The 26,488-nt window shown below is 26.3% G+C and overlaps 3 protein-coding genes across 3 annotated transcripts in view; 2 read left to right on the top strand and 1 right to left on the bottom strand.

The window, feature by feature from the left end:
* Positions 1–4,446, top strand: part of LOC107441919 (RIO kinase 2) — a 16,526-nt gene extending 12,080 nt beyond the window's left edge. The window contains exons 9-10 of the mRNA XM_043047204.2: positions 1,952–2,024; positions 3,811–4,446. Coding sequence (XP_042903138.1) covers positions 1,952–2,024; positions 3,811–4,413 — 676 coding nt within the window. The 3' untranslated portion in view covers positions 4,414–4,446. The remainder of the gene's footprint in view (positions 1–1,951; positions 2,025–3,810) is intronic.
* Positions 4,428–16,457, bottom strand: LOC122270316 (UPF0729 protein GD16342). Its single transcript, XM_043047205.2, has 3 exons — positions 16,168–16,457; positions 15,901–16,080; positions 4,428–4,645 (listed from the first exon to the last, which is right to left on the bottom strand). The coding sequence occupies exons 2-3, from the start codon at positions 16,078–16,080 to the stop codon at positions 4,589–4,591; spliced, it is 237 nt and encodes a 78-aa protein (XP_042903139.1). The 5' UTR covers positions 16,168–16,457; the 3' UTR covers positions 4,428–4,588.
* A 154-nt stretch (positions 16,458–16,611) lies between these two features.
* On the top strand, positions 16,612–26,318 carry LOC107451453 (diphthine methyl ester synthase). The gene is made up of 8 exons (XM_016067548.4): positions 16,612–17,000; positions 17,272–17,332; positions 18,625–18,688; positions 20,902–21,010; positions 21,598–21,718; positions 22,964–23,003; positions 25,574–25,680; positions 26,073–26,318. Exons 1-8 carry the CDS (start codon positions 16,866–16,868, stop codon positions 26,294–26,296), a joined length of 861 nt encoding a protein of 286 aa, XP_015923034.1. The 5' UTR covers positions 16,612–16,865; the 3' UTR covers positions 26,297–26,318.
* The last annotated feature ends 170 nt before the right edge of the window (positions 26,319–26,488 follow it).

Here is a 26,488-nt window from a genome sequence, read left to right as displayed (position 1 = left end):
GTGTTGCAATTCGTTTTCGCGTGATTCAAAAATCGTACTCGCAATTCCCATTAAAGCAATTTAAAAATCTAATATCGCGATTTGTACTTAAGCGTTTTTTTAGCGCAATTAGTTTTTCCGCGAGTTTAAAATCCAATGTCGCTATTCGTATTCACGCATTTTGCGATATCAAACATCGATTTTCGTATTTATACTCGATTTGAAAACTACTCGTTGCAATTCATATTCACGTGACCATGTCAAGTGCGTATGATCGATGCTACTGAAAAAAAGTTAATTCAAGTATGAGTGGTTAATTAAAAAAGTCAGTGACCAAAATTGTTACTAAGAATCTATCAGAAGGTATTGAGGTGAAAGTTGGCAACTGTTTCAATTTAAAATGGTTGACTGGTAATAAATTTAAAATGATAATCAAGCCGCAACATCCAATAATTGATTAATTTTCTTAAATAGAAAAGTGGTCGAAATTTCAAAATTATATTTAAGAACAATTTAAATTTCACTGTCTAAATGCTTCTGCCACTTTAAATATTAAATAAAAGTCTCCCGTCAGAGTTGTTTTTAAATATCTAATTGATATCACAGTATTATATAGAACATTCCCCCCTACCCCGTCTTCTGCCCGAATCTTTGCTTATTCAGACTTTGTATACCTAGCTTAAAATAAGCCTTAATGCAAAATTTAAACCTGACGTTTTTATGCATCATGAATTTTATTCTCGACTTGATGCCAATCACCCTTGTTTTTTTTTTGTTGTTTTTTTATATATGTACTTAGATCACTTTCCGAAATCTAGAGAGAGAAATGGAAGTCTTATTTTTCAGTACTGCTATTATCGACTAACATTTATCGTCAAAACATTATTTAAGTCCTTGAGAATTTTATAATAAGTCTTAAAAAGTCCTTGAAAAGTACTTGAATTTTATTTTTATAGTAGAGCATGAACCCTGTATTCATAGTTGGTCCTTAAAATTCAAGAAAATTTTTTTTATCAAATTTAAAGTTAACAATTCTATTAATGAAATATTTAGGATAGGATGACTTAAATCTGAAATTAGTGTTGCATTATACAACATGAATAGAAGCTGCATGCCTGTTTGATTCTATTAAATCTTTCTTTAAAATCTAAATTAATTCTATTAAAAATCATTAAGTATTTTGTTCATTAATTTTTATTGAAAAAATACTAATTATTTTTTAACAACCAGTTATATTTTTAGGGAATGTTTTAGCTTTATTTTGATAATTTTAATAAAATAGCTTATTTCTTATTTTGAACATTTATTTAACCTAAAATATCTTATGATTTAGTATCTAATGAAAGATTATTCAAAGATTCATTAAGATGTATTTAAATTTTCAGCCTATCACAGAATGTTTGATAAAAATTTCAGTCCTAATTTTGAAAATTTAACTGTTTAGACCTAGTTTTGTGAGAGTTTCTAGAAAAAAAATATATCCAGTCAAGGGTCATGATTTCTTAATAGCTGACTGCCTGAACTCTCTGAAATTAAGCACACTTCTTTAGTATAGAATCAACTATCAATAAGGAATTTTTTCTTCGATACCCATAAAATAGTTTTCAATGAAATTTACTCCCAATATTGCTATGTATCATTGTAATAATTAAAAGTAAAAACATTTATTTAACCAGTTGTTGATTCTACTACAAAACAATCAGAATTTCCAGAAAATCAAATGCATTATTTTGGGAGGAAATCATACTCACTGATTTCAAAAAGAGTTTTGAATTTTATTTTATTTATTTTTTTCTTAATCTTGCTTCTAGCTAGCTTAAAAACTTGGGGATATTCTTGATGTGTTGCATGACTAAATTTTTTTAATGCATTTTTGAAATTCAAAACTCATTTAACTCTTTAAATTGTTTATTTTATATAAAAGTAGTTGTTAAATAATATATAATTTCTGACAATTATATGCTTTATGTAGGAGAGAAGATACTTTAGACTTGACTACGTGTGCCAGTGGCTATTCAAAAGAAGTTCAAGAAGACTTAGAAGAGGTATTATATTTATTATTATCTTTGAGTATTGAAGAGCAAAGTTAAAGATGATAAATAACAATTAATTCAGACAATTCTTTAAATACTATAGATTTCAATCAAAATCTAATCTGCAGCAGCTTAGAGATGTTTCTATACATTCTCAAATTTTCCTTTAAAAATGAATTAATAAGTAACCTCTAATGTCTTAATATTTACTCTTACAAGGTAGTTTAAAAATACAATAGAACTTCGATTTAACAATACTTGTTGAACTAGACCAAAACTTTGTCAATAACAGAACATTGATATATTGGGAACATGGAAATTCCTATGAAAACTAAAATTTAGATATATACTAGTTTAATTATATTTTATTAAGGACCTAAATACAATATGAAACTTTATTGTAATTAGTTTAGAAAAATTTTATTATTTGAATGAAAAAATCCAACATATGTTTTTTACTTCTTTTTTTGAAGTGTACTATGAATTTTTCTACAACTAAAAATCATCTGTTTCTCTTGTTTTTGAAAGAAAATTTTCAGTCTCGGCAACATAACTACTGCTTCATTAAATGATAGTGGTGGATCTGAAGATTCACAATTATATTTCATAATTTCAGCTATTGATCTTTCCTCTGATTACAAGTAATCAGATCATTTTAACATTGCTGAGGCAAATACCAAATTTACAGAGTACTTGCATTCTGTTATAAATCACTGTCAGCATTCCCCAGGTCGAAAATAGCGTATAACTATCTTTTCTAAATTTTTTTATGGAACATAGGTATTTCAGGTAAATGCCGTTAGAGGATGCTTTAAATGCCATGATTTTTTTTCTATATTCTATATATACACTACTCTACAATAATAGAAGAGACACTTTCAGTTTTTGATTTTATTTTTTGAATTTTCAAGAAATACTTCTTAGACTATTTTATAACTTTAGAAGTGTTTCGTTCATGTGATTTTTCATACTTTGCAATGAAGTTTAAAGCTATCAGAAACTTGAGAGACCAACAATAAATTACGAAAGGAAAACAAGTATTTTTGATCACCCTATGTCAGAAAATCAAGCAACAAACTTCGCAACTTGTATCAGTTATTTTGATTATTATTTGAAATAACTGCATAAAATTTTGTAAATCTAGTTTAAGTATTTATGGAGATATGAACATTTTTATAAAAGACTAATTCTTTGGTCATATATATATAGCTTTAAAAGTATTCAATAAAATCAAAATTTTGGAGCAATTCAAAATTATTGTTTTAAAATGTGCAAGATATAAGTATTTAAAGTAGTTCTTTTGTACCACATGCACGGGAAAAACTTTAATTTTTTTCAGAATTTTGTAGTGAATCAGGTACAGCAACTAATGGAAAAAATCTGATTTAAATATCCTAAGAACATAAAAAGCTTCAAGTAATTTTCTAAGTAGTTTTTGTTTTTATTGCAAATCTTAAAATAATCAATGATTTTTCCACAAATTTTATATATGTAGTATTGCAAATTACACTTTATAATAACTGGACAGCAAAAAAAAAAAAATAATTATGTGGAAAATCCTTTTGAGCTTTCTTTTAAAAACTGCTTGAAATTTTGTTTAATAAAGTGCATCCTTCATATTACTGTCTTATTAGTTATACCAACCTTATTTTTATTCTGTAACTTTCCTACTTTTGATTTCTATTTTAACTGAAATTATGCTGATAAATATTAATTAACAGTAACTAATAAGACATTAAAAATATGACTTTACTAAATTCAACAATATTTAAAATTTGTAAATGTATATTTTTTCTAGGCTTTAGGTATGATGACATTGGAAGAAGTTCCTGAGAAAGATGAAACACCTGAATCTGAAGGTGAAACACAAGATTTTAACAATAAGGAAGAAGAAACTACAATAGAAGAAAAAAGGGATCACAAGATGAAATCCAAAAATGCCATTTTAGAAAGATATCTTGATGATTCAGTGGAAGCTCTTAAGTTTAATAGCGATTCACAATTTTCCGAAACTTCAAATGAGACTTGTGATTTGCCTAGTCTGCACAATGAAGAAAATATCCTTTCTGAAGAACTTAAGCCAGTTAACTCTGGAGTTATTTCTAACAAAGAAATTAATGAGAAACATGAAGAAATTTCAGGTGAAAGCCACTCAGAAAGTGATGCAAGTGAAAACAGAGACGTAATCAAGAAAACTAAAACGAAAACATATAGCATACGTTCTGTGACAACTATTCCACCAGAAGAGGTTAGACATAGACTCAAAAAGCAACTTTCAAAACAAGCTAAGAAAACAGAGAAAAAAAGGATTATAATTAAAGGTGAAGCTAGCGCCACAAATCGTCAAAGAAAATCAAACATGGCGAATATTAAAGAATGTGGTGTGTTTGCTGAATGGTAAATGTAAAAATAAAATTTCTGTTCTATTACTACATTTATTGTACAACTTTTTTCAGAAATAAGTTAAATTCATATATACAGCTGAAACAAATTCATACACATAAAATATCTTGAGTTTCATACAAAAAATAATAAAAAATAAACATAATATTAAAGCAGATAAGTTGCAACATCTATCAGTCAACTTTAATCTCTTTACTGATCTCTGGTTCTAACTCAACTTTGTCTGCAGGCTGAAAGGAAAAATAAAAAATTTAATTAGATTTGATAGCAACTTTTTTAGTATTAATGGAGTACACACTTAAAATTGCACAGAATTCAAAATAAAAGCCATCACACCCTAATGATTACTTTTGTTATATTTACATAACATTGTCTTCATGAGTTGAGATGACCACCCCTAACATTTATATGTACAGTGCACAAAGAATATAAGCAGGCAGCCCTAAATAACTTGATCTAATGATCAGATCTTTGCATTCTAGAATTTCATCTTAATTGTTCAAGGGGTGACCTCAAATAGGCTAATTATTAAGTGCAGACGATATTTTAAATCACAAAAATGTACTTTCTCCAAATAAATACTGTTTTTTGACAGATTAAGATTTCTGACCACCAAAATATGAATTAATCTAGAAAATTTGGTTTCCAAAGTTGGGTCAATGTAATGCTAATTTTGCCACATCCCAAGAAATTTTCTTTTAAGTGAATTGAACATTTTTTGCACATAATTATAAAACTAGTTTAGCAGAACATAATTGCACGCAAAAATAACTTTAAATATTTATTATTTTCCGTAATAGTGGAAAAATTTTGAATCGTAACATTTAGATTTTTATATCATTTTAAAGAATGTAATTTTACGTGGCAAAATACAAAACTTTAGTGAAATCTGTCGAACAGTTCTCAAGAAATCGAATTTTAAGCACGCAACTTTTTTAAAATACGATTTCTCAGGGCCTATTAGACTGATTTTGCTCAAATTTTGGGGTGTTAAACTAAATTCTTTCAAATGAGAAAAATTTTATACCTTACAATTCAAAATTTTATCAATTATTATTAAAAAAAATAATAAATAATATTTTGCATGAAATTTATCATTGGATAAATGGAAAGAAATTTTAATTTGCTTAAAAAGTTCTTAAGATATGACAAAATATGCAAAAAGTAAAATTCGCATTTAGGGGCACAAACTTTGAATGGCTCTCCTGACCAGACTATGGGCACCATGTTTCCTAGAATGCAGCATATTTTGGAAGTCAGTTCCGAATATATTGAACAAATAAGTTTATCCAGAAAAGGTATGTTTCTGAGTCTGATTCTGTAATCTAAAATATCATCTGAACTAATTAATTAGCATATTTCAATTTGAGATCACCTCTCAAACCATTAAGAGTGAGTTCTAGAACATGAAGATCTGATTATTAGATCAAAAGTTATTCAGAGTGGTCCGTTTATTTTTTTACACACTGTGCATATAACTATTAAAAACAAAAGAAATTTCAAAACTTAGGATCATATAATTATTGGTAACCACTTAAGCTTTACTCAATCTAAAAAATTGGCGTAAATTGTGATTATTAACTAAATTATCTACTAAAATTAATTTTACACATAATGAACAAGATAATTATCGATAATTTTTAAAAGATAATTATTGAAAATAAAAATAAAAAAACAAGGAAATTAACAGCTTGGATAAATCTCAATGCTATATATTTTTATTTATAATTATCTAATATTTATATTAGATTATGATTTTCTACACCAAAATATTGAATTTTTGTTAGTAATAGTCAAAATAATTTGATTGACATCAAAAACCGAACCCTAATATGCAGATAACTAAATATCAAGACATCTAAAAAAGCAATTTTTAAAAAATTTATGTTATTAGAACTAGTTAACAATAGCATGATCCAAACATAAGTATTAATTATAGGTGGCTTCAATTTATTTATATAAAACAGAAAAATATGCACACATTCTGTTATATAATCATGGTAAATTAAAAAATTTCTAACCACAATTGAAGAAAAGTAGTATTCTTTTTAATCATTATTAATACCCAAGAGAAAAATGTAAAAGAGCGACTTATAATCTTTATGTTTGAGTCAAATTTCTACCTAATTTGAAAAAGAAATATATAACGTTTACAAAAAAAAAAACTGCGGAATTTAAACAATATAACTGATAAAAAATAAATTTAAAGATTTAAATAAAATAGAACAAATTTCTATTTACCAAAATCTAATAGATATCTTATATAACAAATAAAGATCCTATTTCAGAATTTACTTAAGATATGCTTCTCTTTAGAGACATTAATACAAATTAAACAATTTTATTTCCAATAAATTAAAAGCAAAGTAAAAAGTAGATAGCTTCTAATTAGACATTCAATTTGGAATCTTTGATTAAAGGATAAAGAGGAAAAAAGGAGATACTTCTTATTTAAAATCATTGCTTTTAAAAATTCTTTCTCACTAATGTGACAATAACTTGCATATAAAACATAAATATTGGCACCTCTACTAATTATTAAAGTCAGTGGTACAACATCCCATCGATGTCCAAGGCCCATCCCATTTTCTTGACATTGTGCACTATGGTGTGGCAGCAAATGTTAAGGTTGGGTGGTCAGCCAAGCGCAGAACCCCTAGTGTTTAGTGTTCAAGCATGTGTTGTGGCTTGAACAAGTCTTTTAAATAAAAAATACTATTGTTTTTCGTTCATTTGGTGGTTTAATTGTTATCATAAAGCTTTGCGTTATTGCTATATTTTCATAAATATTTCATTGTTTTGTATTAACGTTCATTGTTATAGTAACAAAAAGTCAGTTTAGTCAGAGTTCTAAAAATGTCAACAATGTGAGGAATAAAAAATCTGCTTCTAAAAAAATATCTTCCACTTATTTAAATACAAATGAATGAAAAAATAAATACTAAAATTATAATTGTGAAAGTCAATGCCAATAACATGGCGACACAATTTTGACGAAATTATGGCTGAGGATGATAAGTGTCAAAATTCCTCATTTTTTAGATTGATTGTATAGGAAAAATTTTTTAGTTCAGCACAGTTTATAGGTCTTTTAAATACAAATAATATTGTTTTCATTTTAATTATTGTTTTAATTATTATCTTATACCTTGCTTTATATTATTACAACACTTTCATTAGTATTTAGTTGTTGTGTACAATAGTTATGGCAATATTCAATGATTTTTGAAGAAAAAAAAGCTATGAAAGAGTTCTATATGTTGACGATGTGAGGAATAAAAAATCTGATTTTTAAAAAAATGTCATCCACTTATTAATAAAAAAATTAATAATGAAAAAACAAATAAATGAAAAAATAAATACTAAAATTACTATTGTGAATGTCAGTACTGATAGATGCCTTATATGAACCTGCTGAAAGGATAAAAGGTTGAGTTAAACTTGTCTGAACTAACAATAAATAAAGGATTAGCTTATTACTGCATCCAAAAGTTAGATACGTAAAATATTAGTAAATTATTTTGTCACTATACATTTTTATTATTATTTGTATAGATTTGAAATCGTGATAATTAAATAAATAATATGGGCAGAATACGATGGACTACGCTCTATCAATCTTTATATCTGACCAAAAAAAATTATTTCACTATAATTCAGATTTTAAAATGCAAATAAATGAACCTTTAAATTACTTTGGTATTCAGATACCACTAACAATATTACACATTTATTTTTAGAAAAATTAAAACTTACAACAAAAAAAAAATTAACACCCTATATTAAAGAGGAAAAAAAGAAAGAAATCCACTCTTAATTTTACACACACATTTCATTATAATTAGGGCTGCAGGTTTGTCGTGGTGAAAATTTCCGCGAAATTGTCATCTTTTTTCCTAAAATCCGCGAATTTCTCAATATGTCTTGACTTGCACGAAAATTGCTTAAAATGTGATTTTTTTAAATTTACTATTTTTATTAAACAGAATTTTCTATTTTCCTGAACCTTAAATTGAACATGTAAATTTGATTGGATATTTAGGGGAGTGAATCAATAGCAAAATGACATGAAAATAGTTCAGAGATAAGAGATAATCACAATCTCGTCAACTAAGGTGGTCTTTCTACACCAAAGGAGGGTAATTACCTTCCTGAAGTCAGTNAATAAAAAATCTGCTTTAAAAAAAATACTAACTTATTTAAATATAAATGAATGAAAAAATAAATACTAAAATTATAATTGTGAAAGTCAATGCCAATAACTTGGCGAAAGAATTTTGACGAAATTATGGCTGAGGATGATAGGTGTCAAAATTCCTCATTTTTAGATTGATTGTATAGAAAAAATTTTTTAGTTCAAGCACAGTTTATAGGTCTTTTAAATAGCAAATAATATTGTTTTCATTTTAATTATTATCTTATACCTTGCTTTATATTATTACAACACTTTCATTAGTATTTAGTTGTTGTGTACAATAGTTATGGCAATATTAAATTATTTAGAAGAAAAAAAGTTACGAAAGAGTTCTAGAAATGTTGACGATGTGAGGAATAAAAAATCGGACTTTTAAAAGAATGCCATCCATTTATTAATGAAAAAATAAATACTAAAATTATTATTGTGAATGTCAGTACTAATCGATGCCTTTTATGGCCCTGCTGAAGAGATAAAAATTTGAGTCAAACTTGCCTGGATTAACAATAAAATAAAGGATTAGCTTATTACTGCATCCAAAATTTAGATATGCAAAATATTAGTAAATTATTTTGTCACTATACATTTTTATTATTATTTTTGCATAGATTTGAAATTGTGATAATTGAAAAAATAATATGGGCAGAATACGATGGACTACGCTTTATCAATCTTTATATCTGACAACAATAAAAATGTGACTATAATTCGGATTTTAAATTGCAAATAAATGAACCTTTAGATTACTTTGGTATTCAGATAACAGTATTATACATTATTTTTAAAAAAAATTAAAACTTACAAACGAACAGAAAAAAAATTTAACACCCTTAATTTTAGAAAAAAAGAAATCCACTCTAAACTTCAGTCACACATTTCATTATTATGCACTATTTAGAATTGTAGCCAAGGAGTAGAATATAAAAAGTTGTAATTCACCGCCTCTCCCCCAACCCTTAAGTTACTGATCCTAAGACTAGTGACGAAATTATAGAATATTAATTAAGTTACTAATCCAAAGACTAGTGACGAAAATATATTATTAATTCGTAAATATTTAAACTAGTCTCTAAACATGTTTTTTAAGATATTTTAGTGGAAAAAGGTTAATAAAGTGCATTTAAATCTGCAGAGCCACTGAAATTTTTTTTTACCGTAGTTGTAGTCAAATCTTAGTGGTCAAGAACTAATACATCATGTCAATTTTGAGCCTTACTATGAGTGTGAAAATTCTTTTGAGAAGCTCTAAAATTTTGAAAATATTTTTCCATGATTTTGTATTAAATTATAATATGAAATGATTGTCATTAAATTTTTGAAAATCCTTTTCCTAATATAAATATCATATAGAGTACAAAAATTTTTTTATATATTCAATGAAGTAATTGCATCAAATTTTCAAAAATTCCTTAGAAAGTTTTTTGCAAATTATCTTTTTATAACATAAAACATCAAAAATTACATAAGTTACAAATGCGTTAAGTGTTTAGATAGAAAGTTTTCTTAAGACGAAAGATGACAAGGCTAAATGTATTGAAATTAGTAACATTTATATAGAATTTTTAGAGAATTATATTACATTGCAAAATGACGGTTAAGTGGAGGGGGGGGGGATTTTTTCACTGTGAAAAGGATTTTAAAAAAAAATCATGAAATATTGTAACAGCTATTAAATTTGCTAACAGCTATTTAAATTTTATGATAATCAAATTAGATTTTTTCCCCCCCAAATAAGCTGGTTGGTAATCCAAAAATGGAACAAATTTTCATTTCAAGCGCAGCATATGAATTACTAGCTCAATTCCTCATAGTTTGCTAATAAGTTTTTCTAAAGTTTTAATTAAAAAAAAAAAAAAATTTTATTGGTTATAAATAGGGTTGCAAGTTTGTCGCGGGAAAAAAAAGACATAAATTCGCAGGTAATTCGCGCAAAAGTTCTAAAAATTCGCGAAATTTTCACGGATAACATATGCACTGATATTTACACCGAAAATCAATTTAAAAATAATAAAAAACATAAAAAAGTTACAAAATTTTATTTTTAAGCAATATTAATGCTGTTACTTAAATGTACAGAATTTTGATACAAAATATTATACATGGTTAGGTGATTCTATTCTCGCTAATGTTTCTCCTTTCATCACTCAATACATTTTTGTATTTTGAAAAAGATCGTTCGGCATCCACGCTGTTAGTTGGTACTGACAAACATCAAATTGCCACTTTAGACAGTTGTGGATAGCGTTCCATCTTCGATTTCCAAAACTGAATTAATTGTCTACCTTCAACATGTAGTTCATTAACTGTCGCTTTGTAAGCATTAAATTCATACTTCAACTCTTCTTCATCCTCAAACATGGGGATAGAGTTAAAAATAAAAGAACTATCATCTTCTTGGAAAACATCTAAGTATTTGAATTGACTAGGATCAAAAGCTCTGCATGCTTTAAAAAAGCTTGATGCTGGTTGACGAAATCTATGTGTTGTAATATTGCCTTCAAAAAAGTATGCCTGAATTTTTTCATGGCATGATTTTAAAGCTTTTTTAGATTTCAAGTGCTGGCAGGTTACAGATTTGCTTTTTAAATCTTCAGCAAGATCAGACATTTCATTAAAAATAACATGCGAACTTATTCTTTGTTTTTCATATAAATTTAATAGATTCAAAATTAAAGATGCATATTTTTCAATCTCTCTTAAATCTTCACTCAATTCTGCGTTACAACATTCTTCGGAAATCGTGCTGATCAAAGAACTACTGCTATTTTGTTGCTCTTTATTGAAGAACTCTGCACATTCAGCTAAGTAATTTACGTGAAACAAAGCTGCCTTAAACCAGCTATTCCATCTGGTTAGTACGGGAACCGGTGGTAGAGCGGCGTTTTTGCCCTTTTCAACTAAAAAGGCTCGAAATCGACCCTTACGTGAAGGACATGCTGTGGATGCACGCTTTAAATGCACAATAAAAGAATTCACTTTTTCAAATTGATTTTGCCATATTTCTCCTAGGAGATTTAAAAGATGTGCATTGCAAGTCACGTGAACAGCATTCAAGAAAACTGCTTTCAAACTTTTTTCCCATGCTTTGTTCATGTAAGACACATTGTCAGTGACGAAAGATGAAATGGTATTAAAACGAAGCTTGTACTTTTGACATCACTGGATAACTGCTTCGCTAACAGTTTTAAAATTTACACTTTCCAGTGGTATGCTTTCTAAGAAAAAAGCAGATAAAGAAATGTCAGAACCATCATCTTGTATGTCCACAAATGGAACTGCTAACACGTCTAATACATATCTGTCTTCAGAGTCTGTAGTTTCATCCGTCACAATACTTACACCAGCTGCAGAGGCTAAAATATCGGCAACTTGATTTTTATGAAAATCGTGAATCTTAGGCAGGTAGTGGTTTCGTAAGTGGCTAGAGCTTGGAATGACACCAATATCTTTAAGGGAATTTTCCAGGTAACCCTTCAGTGCAGAATTATCTAGCTTGTTCAGGGGAATGTTTGCCGCTGCAAATACACATACCAACTTTGAAAGTTCATGGTATTCAATTTCAATACAAAAGCGAGGAGCTTGTATAGAGCCTAACCCAATTCTAATGTCATTTTGATAGATATTTTTGTGTATGCTTTGAAAAAATATAATCAATTTTTAAACTTCAGAAAAATAATACATAACTACAAATATATTTTTATTGATAAGATAAAACAGAAAGAAATAACTTCAAATTGTGAATAATTTTCATTTAAATCGCGCGAATTGAATAACTTTCGTTCAAATCGCGTAATTTTAAAAAAATTCGCGAATTTTTGAAAAAAACTTGAAATTTCGTGGAAACGGTCGCGAAAATTCGCGCCGCGACAAACTTGCAACCCTAATAATGTCCCACAAAAGTTATGTCATAATAAGTACAAGAACTGCCTTGCTACCTAACAAAAATCCAGTAATTGTGCATAATAACTGGCGCTGTTATCTAACTTTGTATAAAAATCAAAGACCTTGCTATGCCACTTATTAGTGATCAATGTTAGCAAACTTGCTGTTAATCTGCGTTTGAATAATGAATTATAAGTTCAAATATTGAACAGGTTTTGCTTGGAATCACCAAAATAGAAAATAAAAACTTCTTTAAAAAGAAGTTTTGTTTGTGAGATCGTGAACTACTGAAACTAATGATTTGAGCCCAATTATTTNGCAGAAAGATCGTTTTCTAAGTATAAAAATGTATTAAGTGATGAAAGACGAAGGATAAATGAGAATAATCTGACAATGTACAATACTTTGTACCAAAATTCTCTTCATTTAAATAAAAATATTAATATTGCTTGAAATTCAAAGAAATACTTTTGTTGTGTATTTTTAAGCTTTTTTTTATTATTCGCGCAATTTTTGTCTTTTGCATCATTTATATAATAAATTTTTTTATGTTTAGAATTTGTGTAATTTTCAAAATTTTCCATGATTTTTCCTCGAATTTGGGGTCTTTTTTCCCGCGACAAACTTGCAGCCCTAATTATAATGCACTATTTAGAATTGTAGCCAATGAATAGGATATAAAAAGTTATAATTTGCCGCCTCTCTCCCTAATCCTAAAGTTACTGGTCCAAAGACTAGTGACGAAAATATATTATTAATTCGAAAATATTTAAACTAGCCTGTAAACATGTTTAAGATATTTTAGTGGGAAAAGGTTAATTAAGTCAATTTAAATCTGCAGAGCCACTGAAAATTTTTTTATGGTAGTTGTAGTCAAATTTTAGTGGTCTAGAACTATTACATCATGTCAATTTTGAGCCTTAATATGAGTGTAAAAATTCTTTTGAGAAGCTCTAAAATTTTGAAAATATTTTTCCATGATTTTGTATTAAATTATAATATGAAATGATTGTCATTAAATTTGTGAAAATCCTTTTCCTAATTTAAATATCATTAGAGTACAGAAAAAAAAAAGAAATTTATTTAGCAAATAAGTAATTTCATCAAATTTTTAAAAATTCCTTAGAAAGTAATTTTTTTTTTTTTTTGCAAATTATCTTTTTATAGCATAAAACATCAAAAATTACAAATGTTACAAATGCATTAAATGTTTAGATAGAAAGTTTCTGAAGACGAAAGATGACATGGCTAAATGTATTGAGATTAGTAACATTTATATAGAATTTTTAGGGAATTATATTATGTTGCAAAATGAGGGTTAAGTGTGGGAGGGGGGGATTTTTTCACTGTGAAAACAATTTTTTTTTAATAAAAAAATTCTAAAATATTGTATCAATTGCTAACAGCTATTTAAATTTTATGACATTCAAATTAGATTTTTTTCCCCAGAATAAGCTGGTTGGTAATCCAAAAATGGAAAAAAATTTCATTTCAAGCAATTCTTCAATAACAAAATTTTCATTTTCATTTAATCCATATGAATTACTAGCTCAATTCCTCATAGTTTGCTAATAACTTTTTCTAAAGTTTTGATTAAAAAAAATTTTTTTATTGGTCATAAACTACTCTATGATTCCTAAGTAAATTTGCTTACGTGGACTTTCTAACATAATTAAAAAATCATACAACATAAAATTCAGTTTTTTAAAATAGCGTTATGTCATGGTGAATATGCATGTTTGGTTAAACCAGAATGTAAATATTGCACATGATAAAAGAATTCATGAATAAAAGCTATAAACTGATTAGTTTTTTTTTTTTACGGCATAGGAAACTAAATATTACTGTTAAAAATTATAATTTTTTTATTGTTTCTCGAACAAAAATGTCAATAACCACAGGTTTTAAACATACATAATATAATATTTTTAAAATTTCAACACAATATTGATTTAAAATAAGGATATGCAGCCTTTTTCAAATAGAAGGACTCAAAAATCAAATAGGTTCCAGAGGAAAATTATAAACAAATTTAAAATAAAATATTATAATCAGATAATATTTTTAAATTTATAAATTATAAACCAATTTAAAAACAAACAAATTTCATGTTAAGGTTTTCGAGAAAAATTATGACAAATTTAGAATATAAATTGCATTTTAATACATTCTTAACTATGAAAAGACATAGTTAATTCAAAGCTAGTAGAGCACTTTTATTTAAATTCTAAAACTTTAATGAAATTTTGGAAAGATAAGATTTTTTTTTCAGTATTGGCTTTGAAAAAAAAATATATTTCACTATGAATACAATCTGTTCATCAGTCGCTATTTTGCCTAATTTAATAGAAAATCGGCCAACACGGAGAAACAACTGAAGAAAACCAAGATAGAGAAATTCAACGGGTAAAATTCGTAACAAATTCCTAACAAACATAAATACAATTTATATATAAAATTACTCTAAGTAAAAGAACTGGAAAGTGACACTTGTGCTTACAGATACTGATTAAGAAACATTCCCATAAAAATTTCAAATTTTCTATGATCTTGAAAAATAGCCAAACGAATAATTATGCCGATCATGTTTGATTGATTGTGTTAATAAGTACTACAGGAATTATAACAATAGGTATACAGGAAATAATTTCATATGAATATCAAAATAACCAACAAGTTACAAAGACTTCCAGTAAGAGCTAGTCAAATACTAATCAGAATATACCGGAATAAAGTGAATTAGAACAATATAACTTGTATCCAACTCCAGAAAACTGCAATAAACTTTACTTTGATTTATTCAGAATTACCATCTAGACCTTCTAATTTCAGTTGGCCTGAACAGGTACCATGGATATAGAAATATTCCTGTTACCAAAGATAGGTACTCTGGCTCTAAGTTTTTTATGGCCGCTTGCAACTGATAAATACCATTATTTTCTTCTAAAATTGACTTATAAATTATTATTTAACCATTTAAATAAAAATAAAAAATAAATTTTTTGCCTGTGATATAGTTGATGTGATATAGTTAGTATGTGATATAGATAGTATTTACACCCTTTTGAGTTGCAAAGAACTAAGTACTGCTATAACTACTTTGGAATCGCTATTTAGTATTTAATAGTTAGTTATTTAACGAACATAATATAAATTGAAATAGTGGAAAACAACTATAGTATAAAATACTCAAAATTTTACTAGATATATATGAGAGCATATTTATATAAAGTTGCAAAAGTTTTGAAAACAAAGCTCATATTGGTTAGTTTAATTAAGAACAGGTCACAATTTCATATCGTAAATGCGTGTTATATAGCAGCATTTAAATTTCTTTCAATATGAATTAATTTTTACAAGATTAAAATATTAATGAAACTTAAACAACAATTTCGAAACTAAACATACTTTAGGAGTCTTTGAAAATGGACATGCTGCTTTTGGTGCGTCTTTATTTTCTCCTGCCTGCGACGTTTGAATAGATGCTTTAGGAGCCCAAGGATTCCAAAATTTCAGCATAATAGGTTGAATAAATCTGTACCACAAAAACAAAAGAACAGGAGCAACAATACATGGAATGCACACCATCTAAAATAGGAAAAGAAACAAACACTTAAAAAAAAATTATAATAATTTGGTATATTGTATTCGTAATTAAATCTAATGAAACTCAACCTTTTAAAATCTAGGATTGACAAGAACTGTAAAAATTCAGTAAATATATTTATATATCAGAATGTAATGAAGAGTTAAAGGAAGTAGAATCAAAATTAGTATTTTGCTTCAAATAATTTAACATTCACGTAAATGTAAATCTGATTAATCATTAATCATGTATGATGTAAATAAAAACTAAAATGGGAGGGGGGAAGTTTAGTTGATAACGAGAGAAACTTTTCGATCCGAATTTTCAAAACACGTTCTTTAAAATGCAATATTTAATGGATATAAAACTGTATTAATTTAAAAAGAATAAATTTTTTAAACCTTAAAAGGGGAAAAATTTGAGACTTTTTTCACTTCACTTTTATAATTACTACTAATATTTATATTTTAATATTTTCGCAAGTAATAATTTAAAATTCAGATTATTTTTTTAAATAATATTTAATCAATGACGCTGAAGGATAAAATGATTTTTTTACGTTGTTCTATCCAATATTTTTCTTTATGCAACTCGTCACTTTAACTGTGCCATTTGATCTTTATTAGTAAACAAATCAATATTCCGGTAACAGAAATTTTTTCCCATAAAATTGCAGCAAATGTTTTGAAAAAAACCTTATCAAATCTGATATAACTACACAAATACTTCCATTATAATCGCTGATTACTCACTGATCAGTTTTTACTTTTGTATTTGGTGGTCAATCATGCTTTACTTAATTGGTTTGGGTTTGGGTGACGCAAAAGATATCACTGTAAAAGGATTGGAAATTGTTAAAAATGCCAAAAGAGTATATCTAGAAGCTTATACTTCGATGTTAACAGTAGGAAAAGAAAAACTTGTTAGTTGTTTATATCTTTTATTGTAAATGTTTTGCATTCTTCCAAAAAATTAAATCTAATTTCAAAACATTCTAAAAATTAAAATTTTTGTAACTCATATTTAATGTCTTAGATGAAGGGTTAAAGGGGTAACATGATTTTTTCTTTGTTTTGGTTGTTCTTCTGCATTAAATAAAATCTGATATTTATTTAATTTTCTCTACTAGTAATTCTTTATTCCATTTGTAACCACTAAACCTTATTTTCTTAACTTCTTTAACAATTTTTCAGGAGGAATTTTATGAAAAACCAATAATAATTGCTGACAGAGAAATGGTTGAGCAAGATTCTGGTAAGCTAAAGGAAAATTCACTATAAATCCTTTAAAATTATTTTAAAGGTATTTTTTTCATACACTATTATAGCCATTGTTTATCAAATTTATTAACATCTCATAATGTTTAATCGGACATTTGTGTTCTTGATGCTATATACCCGATGACAAATATTTAGAGAAGCGTGACACAATCCTGTAACCGATCCTCAATAGGTTACAACCCTGTAGCTTATTAACTGTTCTATAAAAATTTGAAAAGTTGAGTGGATTCAAGAAATAATAAGGATTTTTAAAATAACTGGCCCTCTTCGTGTGGTTGCAACAGAAGAACATAGAGTATGTTGATAATTTTAAATAAAGATCTGCACGCTTGTGTTGATTATGTATTAACATTACACTATAATTTAATATAATAACGCAGTTAGTAGCATCATTGCGAAAATCGTTTAACATGAAAAAAAGCTGGGACTGGGAAGAAAAGCTTGATATAAAACTAGCTTTTACTGTTAATTTTTTTTATACAGAAAAAATTGAAGGCAATAAGTTTTGATAATTTTGAATTTAACTTGTCAATTGAGGCTTGCTAGTAACCGACACTCTTGCATTAGATGAAATTCTACAATTAGCATACAAAGTTTTACTCAATTTACATATCTTTTTTGTTTGTTTTTATGGTATAACCATTTCCAACAACTGTAATTATTTTCTATAGTTATTACACATTAATATTGTCTCGTCCTAAGCTTGCTGTATTTCTGTAAAAATTATCCATTTTTTATTTGCTATATTCTCTGCATTATTACAATTCAGTCAATGGTGTATTAATGTATACATATGATATTCTAAATATATGTATATTGTAATGTATACATATAATATTCTAATGAGATAATTGCAGTTTAAAAAATATATATATGTTTCCACAAGCTTCAAAAATTTAATTTTCTGAAAAAAGTTTTTTACTACAAGTAAAAAAAAAAAAAATATTACGAAAATTCCAGAATAACATATTTCAGTTCCCAAAATAATTCCAAAAAGTTGTTACCTGCTTAAAACATTGATTTTCTGTGGTTCATCTCTCAAAAAATTTTGATGAAATAAGACGTATTGAGCACCTACTTCTATTTCTATAATATGGTTGTTTCTGTTGCAGAAAGTCTAACTTTTTTATAATCTTTTTAATAATTACTATTGTTAAAGAGGTTTAGTGTTGTGATATCTGCTACTGTTTTATTTTTTCCTTATTATTTTATGATGTAAATTAAATTTGAATTTTGTATAAAGCTTTTTTTGTTTTTCTTCTACAGATTCAATTCTATCAAATGCTATTGAAGAAGATATTGCATTTTTAGTTGTTGGTGATCCTTTTGGGTAAGTAATTTCTGATTTTTATGACTAAAATAAATATTGAGATCAACCAGTGTTTTCACTACAGCGTGAGAATGCGAGAATCTCGCATATTTTTTTCTTTTCTCGCATTAAAAATTGATTACTGCGAGAAATTTGCCCATTCTATAAATCAATTTCAAAATTCGCAAATTTCTTGCATTTTGGAAAAAGCTTCGAATTTCGCCATTTAGAATAAAATCCGTTTCACTTTTCTTCCTGGATCTTTCATTATTTTCAACATCTGCCCCATTATCTAGCTTCCCTATTTACCAGTACCTATTGTTCAGAACCTTTTCAAACAACAGAACACAACCACGGAACCCCTTTCAGAACACATTTCTCTGCAACCGCGTGTTTACCGTAGGTAAGGTTTCTTCATGTAAGACATTCAAATTTTTTATGCACTTATGTAAGATGGGCAAATGCCTTGTAAAGGCAAAATCTTCTATGATGATGCACCAAAAATATTCAATGCTTTAAAAAATAGAAGGTGTTAAAAACGTATTATAATTAAAGAAATGATTTTTTTTCAAGAGTTTTTGTGTTTCTTTTAGTTTTTAGAAATCTCACTTAACTTTTTTAAATCTCACCCTGTTTTTGTGAAAGGGTGAGAAATTCTCATCCATTTTTTTTCTATGATGAAAACACTGTCAACATTCATTTAACAAAAATTTCATTTATATTAAATCATACAATGTCTTGCCCCCACTCCCCATAACTTATCCTTAATCTGAACTTGTAAAATATTCTTTCATTAAAAACATATATTGTTGCAAAAAAAAAAGTTAAACAAAAAAGTCTGGGTAAAAAAAATATGAAATAAAAATACATTTATTTATTTAGGTGATAATTATTTAGGTGATAAATCGAAGATATTTAAGTTATAATAACTGAAATAAAAATAAGTTTTTGAAAACTGTAGACATATTGTGCCTTTTTTAATGTTGATATTATTTAGAAACTGAGGAGCTAGTTGAGCACGTTTATAAAGCGACATAATTTTGAAGTTATAAATTTCAATGCTATAACTGTAAATGAGTTTTAAAATTAATACACATAATCCGATGCTAAGATGTACCTAATTTTAATTGAATTACTGTTTATTTGACAATGTACATTAAACTTTTATTCTTCTATGTGTTTGCATTGAAAAGAATAGTTTTAAATTAATTGTGTTTATGAAGAATTTAGTTTCTATGAATTAATTCTATATTATCTTTAGGGAAGCCCTGGATTATTTGTAACTAAGCTCAGTTATACCGAAGCCACTTTCTAATTTTGTGCAATGAAAGTATGAAATCAGAATGTTTGAGTTGATAATACTCATATGAAGTCAGAACATTTTAGTCTCCATGTTTGATGTCATTACTTATTATGTAATGGATTATTTTCTATTGATCATTTAAGTTAGAAATGAAGAAAAAAAATGTCTATTTGAAATTAATATTAATAAGTTTTATAAATTAAATATTTTTTAAGCCAAAAATATTTATTTCACTGGCGATTGTTTATTTTTAAATTTTGATTCAATCAAATATGTGCTGTTAGGTTGCCATTCAAATAGAAATGTTCAGCATAAATCTAATCTTTTTTTTTCTGGTGTTGAATTTCAATATTTTTTTTAACATTATTTTTCTCAATTATGTTTCTTTGTTTCTTTTAAGTAGGAGAGAGAAAGGTATCTATGTGAATAGTAACTAAATATTTTTTAAACCTAAAATATTCATTTTGCTGACTATTATTTTTCTTCAAAACTAAAATTTATATTATATTGTTCTGATATTTGATCAAATAAGATATGCACTATTGTGTAAAAAATTCAGATGAAAATTTTCAATATGAACACCACATCTTATTTTTTTTCTTCCAGGTTATGAATTGTTAAATTTCAATATTTTTTTTTAACTTTTTTATGCTTAATAATTTAGTTAAATTCTATTTTCTCTTTTTTTGTGCATATTATTTAAAAAAACAAAGACATTTTAGTGTATTTTTGCATTTGACTGTTTTTACATTTAAGTTTTATTTCTTTTCAAACTTAAACACTAAAATGTAAAAACACTTAAGAATTATTGAGAATCCGTGTTTTTTTTTAAAAAACCATCCATGAATCCATATTTGATAAATCCATGTTTTAAAAAAAGAAATGTTTTGTGATTTGTGTTATATATAGATAGATATATTGCTTTTTATAGAGCTACTACTCATTCTGATATGATTTTGAGAGCAGTTCAAAAAAGAATTCCATATAAAGTTGTTCATAATGCTTCTATTATGAATGCCATTGGATGTTGTGGCTTACAGGTACCTTTTTTGTATCAGTTTTTTTTTTAATCATTATCTGTTAATTTTCAATCAAAGAAACTTCTTTTTATATTCTAATATAAATGAAATTTTTATTTTATTGAAATGTTTTAGATAATTAATTATGATGGAATTAATATTAGTCATTTAAGGTGCATATGTTAGTTTTTGTTCTATTTTTGTTCTTAAATACACAAATAATTAAATATGGTGTAGAATTCGTAAATAACTTCATGTAAACTTAAATTGCAAACATTATATAAAATGAATTAAGCTTTTTAAATTTTAGAAACTTATTTTTAATAGACCCTTTTGTAAATTTTTGGGCCATCATATGAAAACTTCTTGACCTTTGTTGTCAACCAATTTTAAGGAAAAAAAATTCCAAATTTAAAATAAAAATTATAACTATAAATTAGGTAAATAAATTTTTTAAGTTGAATATGTTTATTTACTATTAATAGTTCACATATACATGCACAAGAGCCCTTTAAGTTTTTTTTTTCAATTGATTACTCAATGTAGATTTTAATGAAGCATTTGTATATTTAATTATATATATATTAACATATATGTATTCTTTTAAGCTGTACAGGTTTGGTGAAGCTATATCCATTGTGTTTTGGACTGATTCCTGGAAACCTGAAAGTTTTTATGATAAGATTAAGATTAATAGAAGTAATGGATTGCACACACTATGTTTACTAGGTAACACAAATTTTCTATGTTTTTTTTTAATTGCATTACTCATTTATAGTTCAATTTTGAAATTAAATAAGTGCTGTTTCTCATTACCTAGTAAAATTTTTCCGAACTATAATACGAAAAACTTAATGATAATTTTTACTTTTTAACGTCTCTCGTTGTAATCATATGTAAAATTCTGAAAACTTCCCTCAAAGTTGTACTTACGTGTTTGAAAGCAGCTACCTCATAAAGAATAATTAATTAGGAAGAATAATTAAGTATATTGAAAGAATAAATTAATATGTTCAATTTATAACAAGATATCCGATCATATGAGTTTTAGCATTAATTTGTATAGTCATCGCCTAATACATTAATTTGATCAATATTACAGCTTTCTCTTTAGAGTCCGCATTGGTATTTGCCAATAACTTTTATCACATGAAGTAGCCTATTATATATTATATTAGAGAAGATTTTAAATATAATATTCATCAGGGTTATTCCTCCGTAGTTGAATAATAAAATACGAAAGAGGAAAAACTGTTAGCTTTGTTCTATTATAGATTTGTTTTTACACAAAGTTAAAATATTAAATATCTTCCCCCCCCCCAACCCCAATTATCTATCTAAAAAAAACATTATAAACATTTTTTTTTAAATAATTGAACGAATAAAATTAAATTTTTATATAGATTTTTTTTTGACATATATTTTTTAGTCAGAATAAAAAACTTATATTTGCCAATTTAAAATTAATGTTTTTAATAGCAGCAGTTTATAATTACATATCATCTGCAATGAGCCTGAAAATAATAGTTTTTAAACATTGAACTTGTTATCAGTTTCCAAAGCTAAAATAAAAATTTATGCCATAATCTCAGTATCTATCTCTTAAAAAGAAATAACTAAATATCTTAACTTATAAAGTGAAAATACTACATGTTCACAGTTTCCCAGCCTGACCCTAAGTATGAAAATTATATTTATTTTAAAAAGTAATAAAATTTCAATTTATTTTGTAATTGTGTATTTATGTTATTGTTCAAAGCATTTAAAATTAAATCTGAATGCAACTTATATTGTAATAAATATTTCTCCCTGAAATAGAATAAAATATTTTAATTTCTAATATATATTTTAAGATATTTACTTTTTGTGTATGGCTACTAAAAGTTTGCAGGAAACTTTTATTATGCCAAATTAATCATAATATTCAAATCTTATTATATATAATGATTTTGAATTTCCATTTTATAATTATAGATTTAAAGATAAAAGAACAATCTGTAGAAAACTTAATAAAGTAAGTAGAAATTGTTTCTTTTTCATATTTTACCATTATCAGTACAATTATATTTTATTTATAATTACATATTGAATAATTGCAACAAGGTGGTTAAAAATAATATTTTTAATTAATATGCTATAGATAAATATCTATGTTATTATTTTAAGAAATAATATGACAAAAATGTACAGTGTGCAAAAAAGGACCACCCTGAACCTATTTTGATCTACTGATTGGATCTTTATGTTCTAGAACTCAGCCTTTATAGTTAGGGGAGATGACATCAAATATACTAATTAATTAGTGCTGAGTGTATTTTAAATTACAAAATCAGACACAAAAATTTATTTTGTCTTTGGGAAAAAACACCTACTTTTTCAAGGTATTTGGATTTCTGACCTCTTAAATAATGGGGGATTGCTTCAATGTGGAAAATATGGTCCCCATAGTTTGGCCAGGAAAGTGATTCAAAGTTTAAACCCCTTAATGTTAATTTTATTTTCTGTGTGTTTTGTCAAACATTGAAAATTTTTGCTCACAATTATAAAATTTATTGATCTAAATATAATTCCATGCAAAAACTTTTAGTAAATATTTATTATTCTTTTCATTATTTTAATCAATTAAATTTTTAAAAAAATTGAATTGTAAGGTGTAAAATTTTTTACATGTTTTTAAATAATGTAATTTTGTATAACAAAGCACAAAATTTGAGCAAAATTAGTTAAACGTCTCCTGAGAAGTTGAATTTTAAAAATGTTTTTTTAATTCAATTTTTAAGGAACCATTTGACTGATTTCATTCAAATTTTGTAGTTTGCCTTATAAAATTAAATTCTCTGAAATGACCATATTATTTAAGGAATATTGTATGTATTGTTTGGTTCTTTCAATTTTTTTTATTTTTACGATTCATTATAAATTTGTGATTAACTAATGAAAAACTAAGATCCAGAGTGGAAAATATCTTATAAACTAACAATTATTGGTTCACAAGGAAAATAACGATGAATGATAAATGAAATTATTTTTTAATTAACAGCACTAAATGTTATAAAATCACTAGCACTGGGGTGATACAAATATTATATAGAATCAAAACATTGATCTTAGGCTAATGGAAGAATCTATTATGAAGAGAACTCTCTGGGGATGAAGAATTGATAATCTGATTAACTGTGAGTTGATGCATTTTCTGGTTCTCGACAGCCCGATTAGAACACATTCTTTCAATTACAAAAATATTAAATGGGGTTTTACTTCATAGTTTGGCCAACGCCGGGAAGCTTATACAGACAAAAGTAGAATTCTCAGCACAGGGAATATTGATGTTTAGGAGAGAGAAAAAAAGCAGAATGGGCTGTGGTTTTATAGTTAAAAATAATGGTGTCGCTAATCATGCAGCCTCATACTGGCTAAATAACCATGCTAGTGACTATCTGGCTGAGCTCATCTAAATTGTACTTTTATGGTTTAAGATTAATGATTAATTTTAAGTTTTGCCTTTAAGTAAGTTTGTTTAATATTATTGTTAGCTGGATCAATTTCTCTCATTTTTATGCCAAATTCTACTAAGGGATTCTGGAACTTAGAGAGGATAGGTCTGCGCAAATTTCTTTAAACATCATTTTTTTTTATTCCGCTACAAAAAAATTGTATGTAAAAACTATTTTATACAGCGTGTAAACTATTTCTGTGAAAATTACTCAACTTAGATTATTGCTTTAAGCCTATATAAATCTATGTATCGTATTTTATTCAACAACAAAAATTTTAAATGGAAATTAGAAAACGGATCTACAAATATGCTATTTATTAGATTGTTTGTTATTACATGGGTTTGTTTTTCTCTGAAACATAGTAAAATATGATATATATCTTCAGTTAACAAATGAGTTTACCTCAGTGTTTTGAGAATTTTACAAATTTGAAACCTATTTGTATCATGTTTCTTATTAAGAAATTGTATGTCTGTTTAATTATTATAGACTTTAATTTTCTTAAACAAATATAATATTTTTTGTTTTATTTAAGTATGATGTATAGATAACATTTTTAGGTGTACAAATTATTTTACTGCAATTATGTAAAATGTTAAAGTTAGTTTTAACACATTTCTCTGAAAATTTCAATGTGAAATTTCCCTTTTTTACCTTTATTTATTGCCTTTTAGTTTTATTTTCTGAATTAAAAGTAATTTCTTTTGTAAAGGAAGATGCATAGAGACTTTTTTTGAATAACAAATTATTTTACAGTGATAGTTTGCATTATTGTAAATAGCACAAAATTTTAACATGCTTCTGTAATAGAATTTCAGTGAATGATTTCTTTATTTTAAATTTGATTATTATTTCATGTTTTCATTTATTCACTTAAATATGTATTTTTAATAAAGTATGAACAAATTATTTGACAACAATTTTAAATTTCACAAAATTGGAACCTAACTTCCAACATGTTATTCATAGAGAATTTATTTGCAAAGTTTTCTATTGGCTGACTACTGCCTAAATAGTATTTTGCACTTTGATTATTTTGTATGCTATAATTTATCATTGGCACTTTTATAATTAACATTATTCTCAGAGGTAAGAAAATATATGAACCACCCAGATTTATGACAGCTTCTTGTGCAGCACAACAGTTACTAGAAATTATTGAAAATCGCAGAAATAAAGGAGATGGTGATATAGGTAAATAATTCTTGTTTTTTCTGTATTTTTAATTGTCTGAATTGAAAGTATATATGTATATGGTGTAAGAAATTTTGTAATAAAATCTTAATTCCGCTTTATTTTCTTCAATCAGTTTGATGTAGGAGTGAAAATAATTTTATGTTGCTGTGTATTAACTTTTATTTCAGAATCAATACTCTTAAAATTAAAGGAATTTTTACTAATTTTATGATATCTTAATAAAAAATAAAATGAAAATTTTAGATCAATCACTGATATTACTTGAAAAATCTCGCAAAAAAAAATTTATGAAGGTCTTCAAATCTTAAACTCATATCTCTAGTAAATAAACAAATAAATATTTATCTATTTCATGCTGAGTTAAAGTAATTATTATATTTCAATTTCAGCTTTTACAGAAAATACTATTTGTGTTGGTATTGCAAGGTTAGGTTCAGATGACCAAAGTATAGTTGCCGCCTCATTGAAAAGAATGGCTTCTTTAGACTTGGGTCCTCCATTGCATTCATTAATAATCTGTGGTGATCTTCATCCTGTTGAGAAAGAAATGTTGCAAGTGTTTGCTGATGCTAGTAGTGGAATTGAAATTTTTCAACCTGTTACTGATGTATAATAAAGTATTTTATTATTTTTTATTAATGTCTCTTGTTTTATTTATTTGAAGTAATGCATTAACAATCTCTGAAATGTCACTTGTAAGCCATGCTGAATTTTTAAATTCAAACACTTTAAAATAAGTATTTTCGGTAAAATTTGGTTGTTTTAGGGGTATCTTTTTTTCTTGAAAATTTAGTTTCTAAATTAT

The sequence above is a fragment of the Parasteatoda tepidariorum genome, chromosome 3 (genome assembly GCF_043381705.1).
Source record: "Parasteatoda tepidariorum isolate YZ-2023 chromosome 3, CAS_Ptep_4.0, whole genome shotgun sequence".
NCBI classification, from domain to species: domain Eukaryota; kingdom Metazoa; phylum Arthropoda; class Arachnida; order Araneae; family Theridiidae; genus Parasteatoda; species Parasteatoda tepidariorum.
Note: the sequence above shows the minus strand (reverse complement) of the source record. Positions and strands in the feature narration are given on the sequence as shown.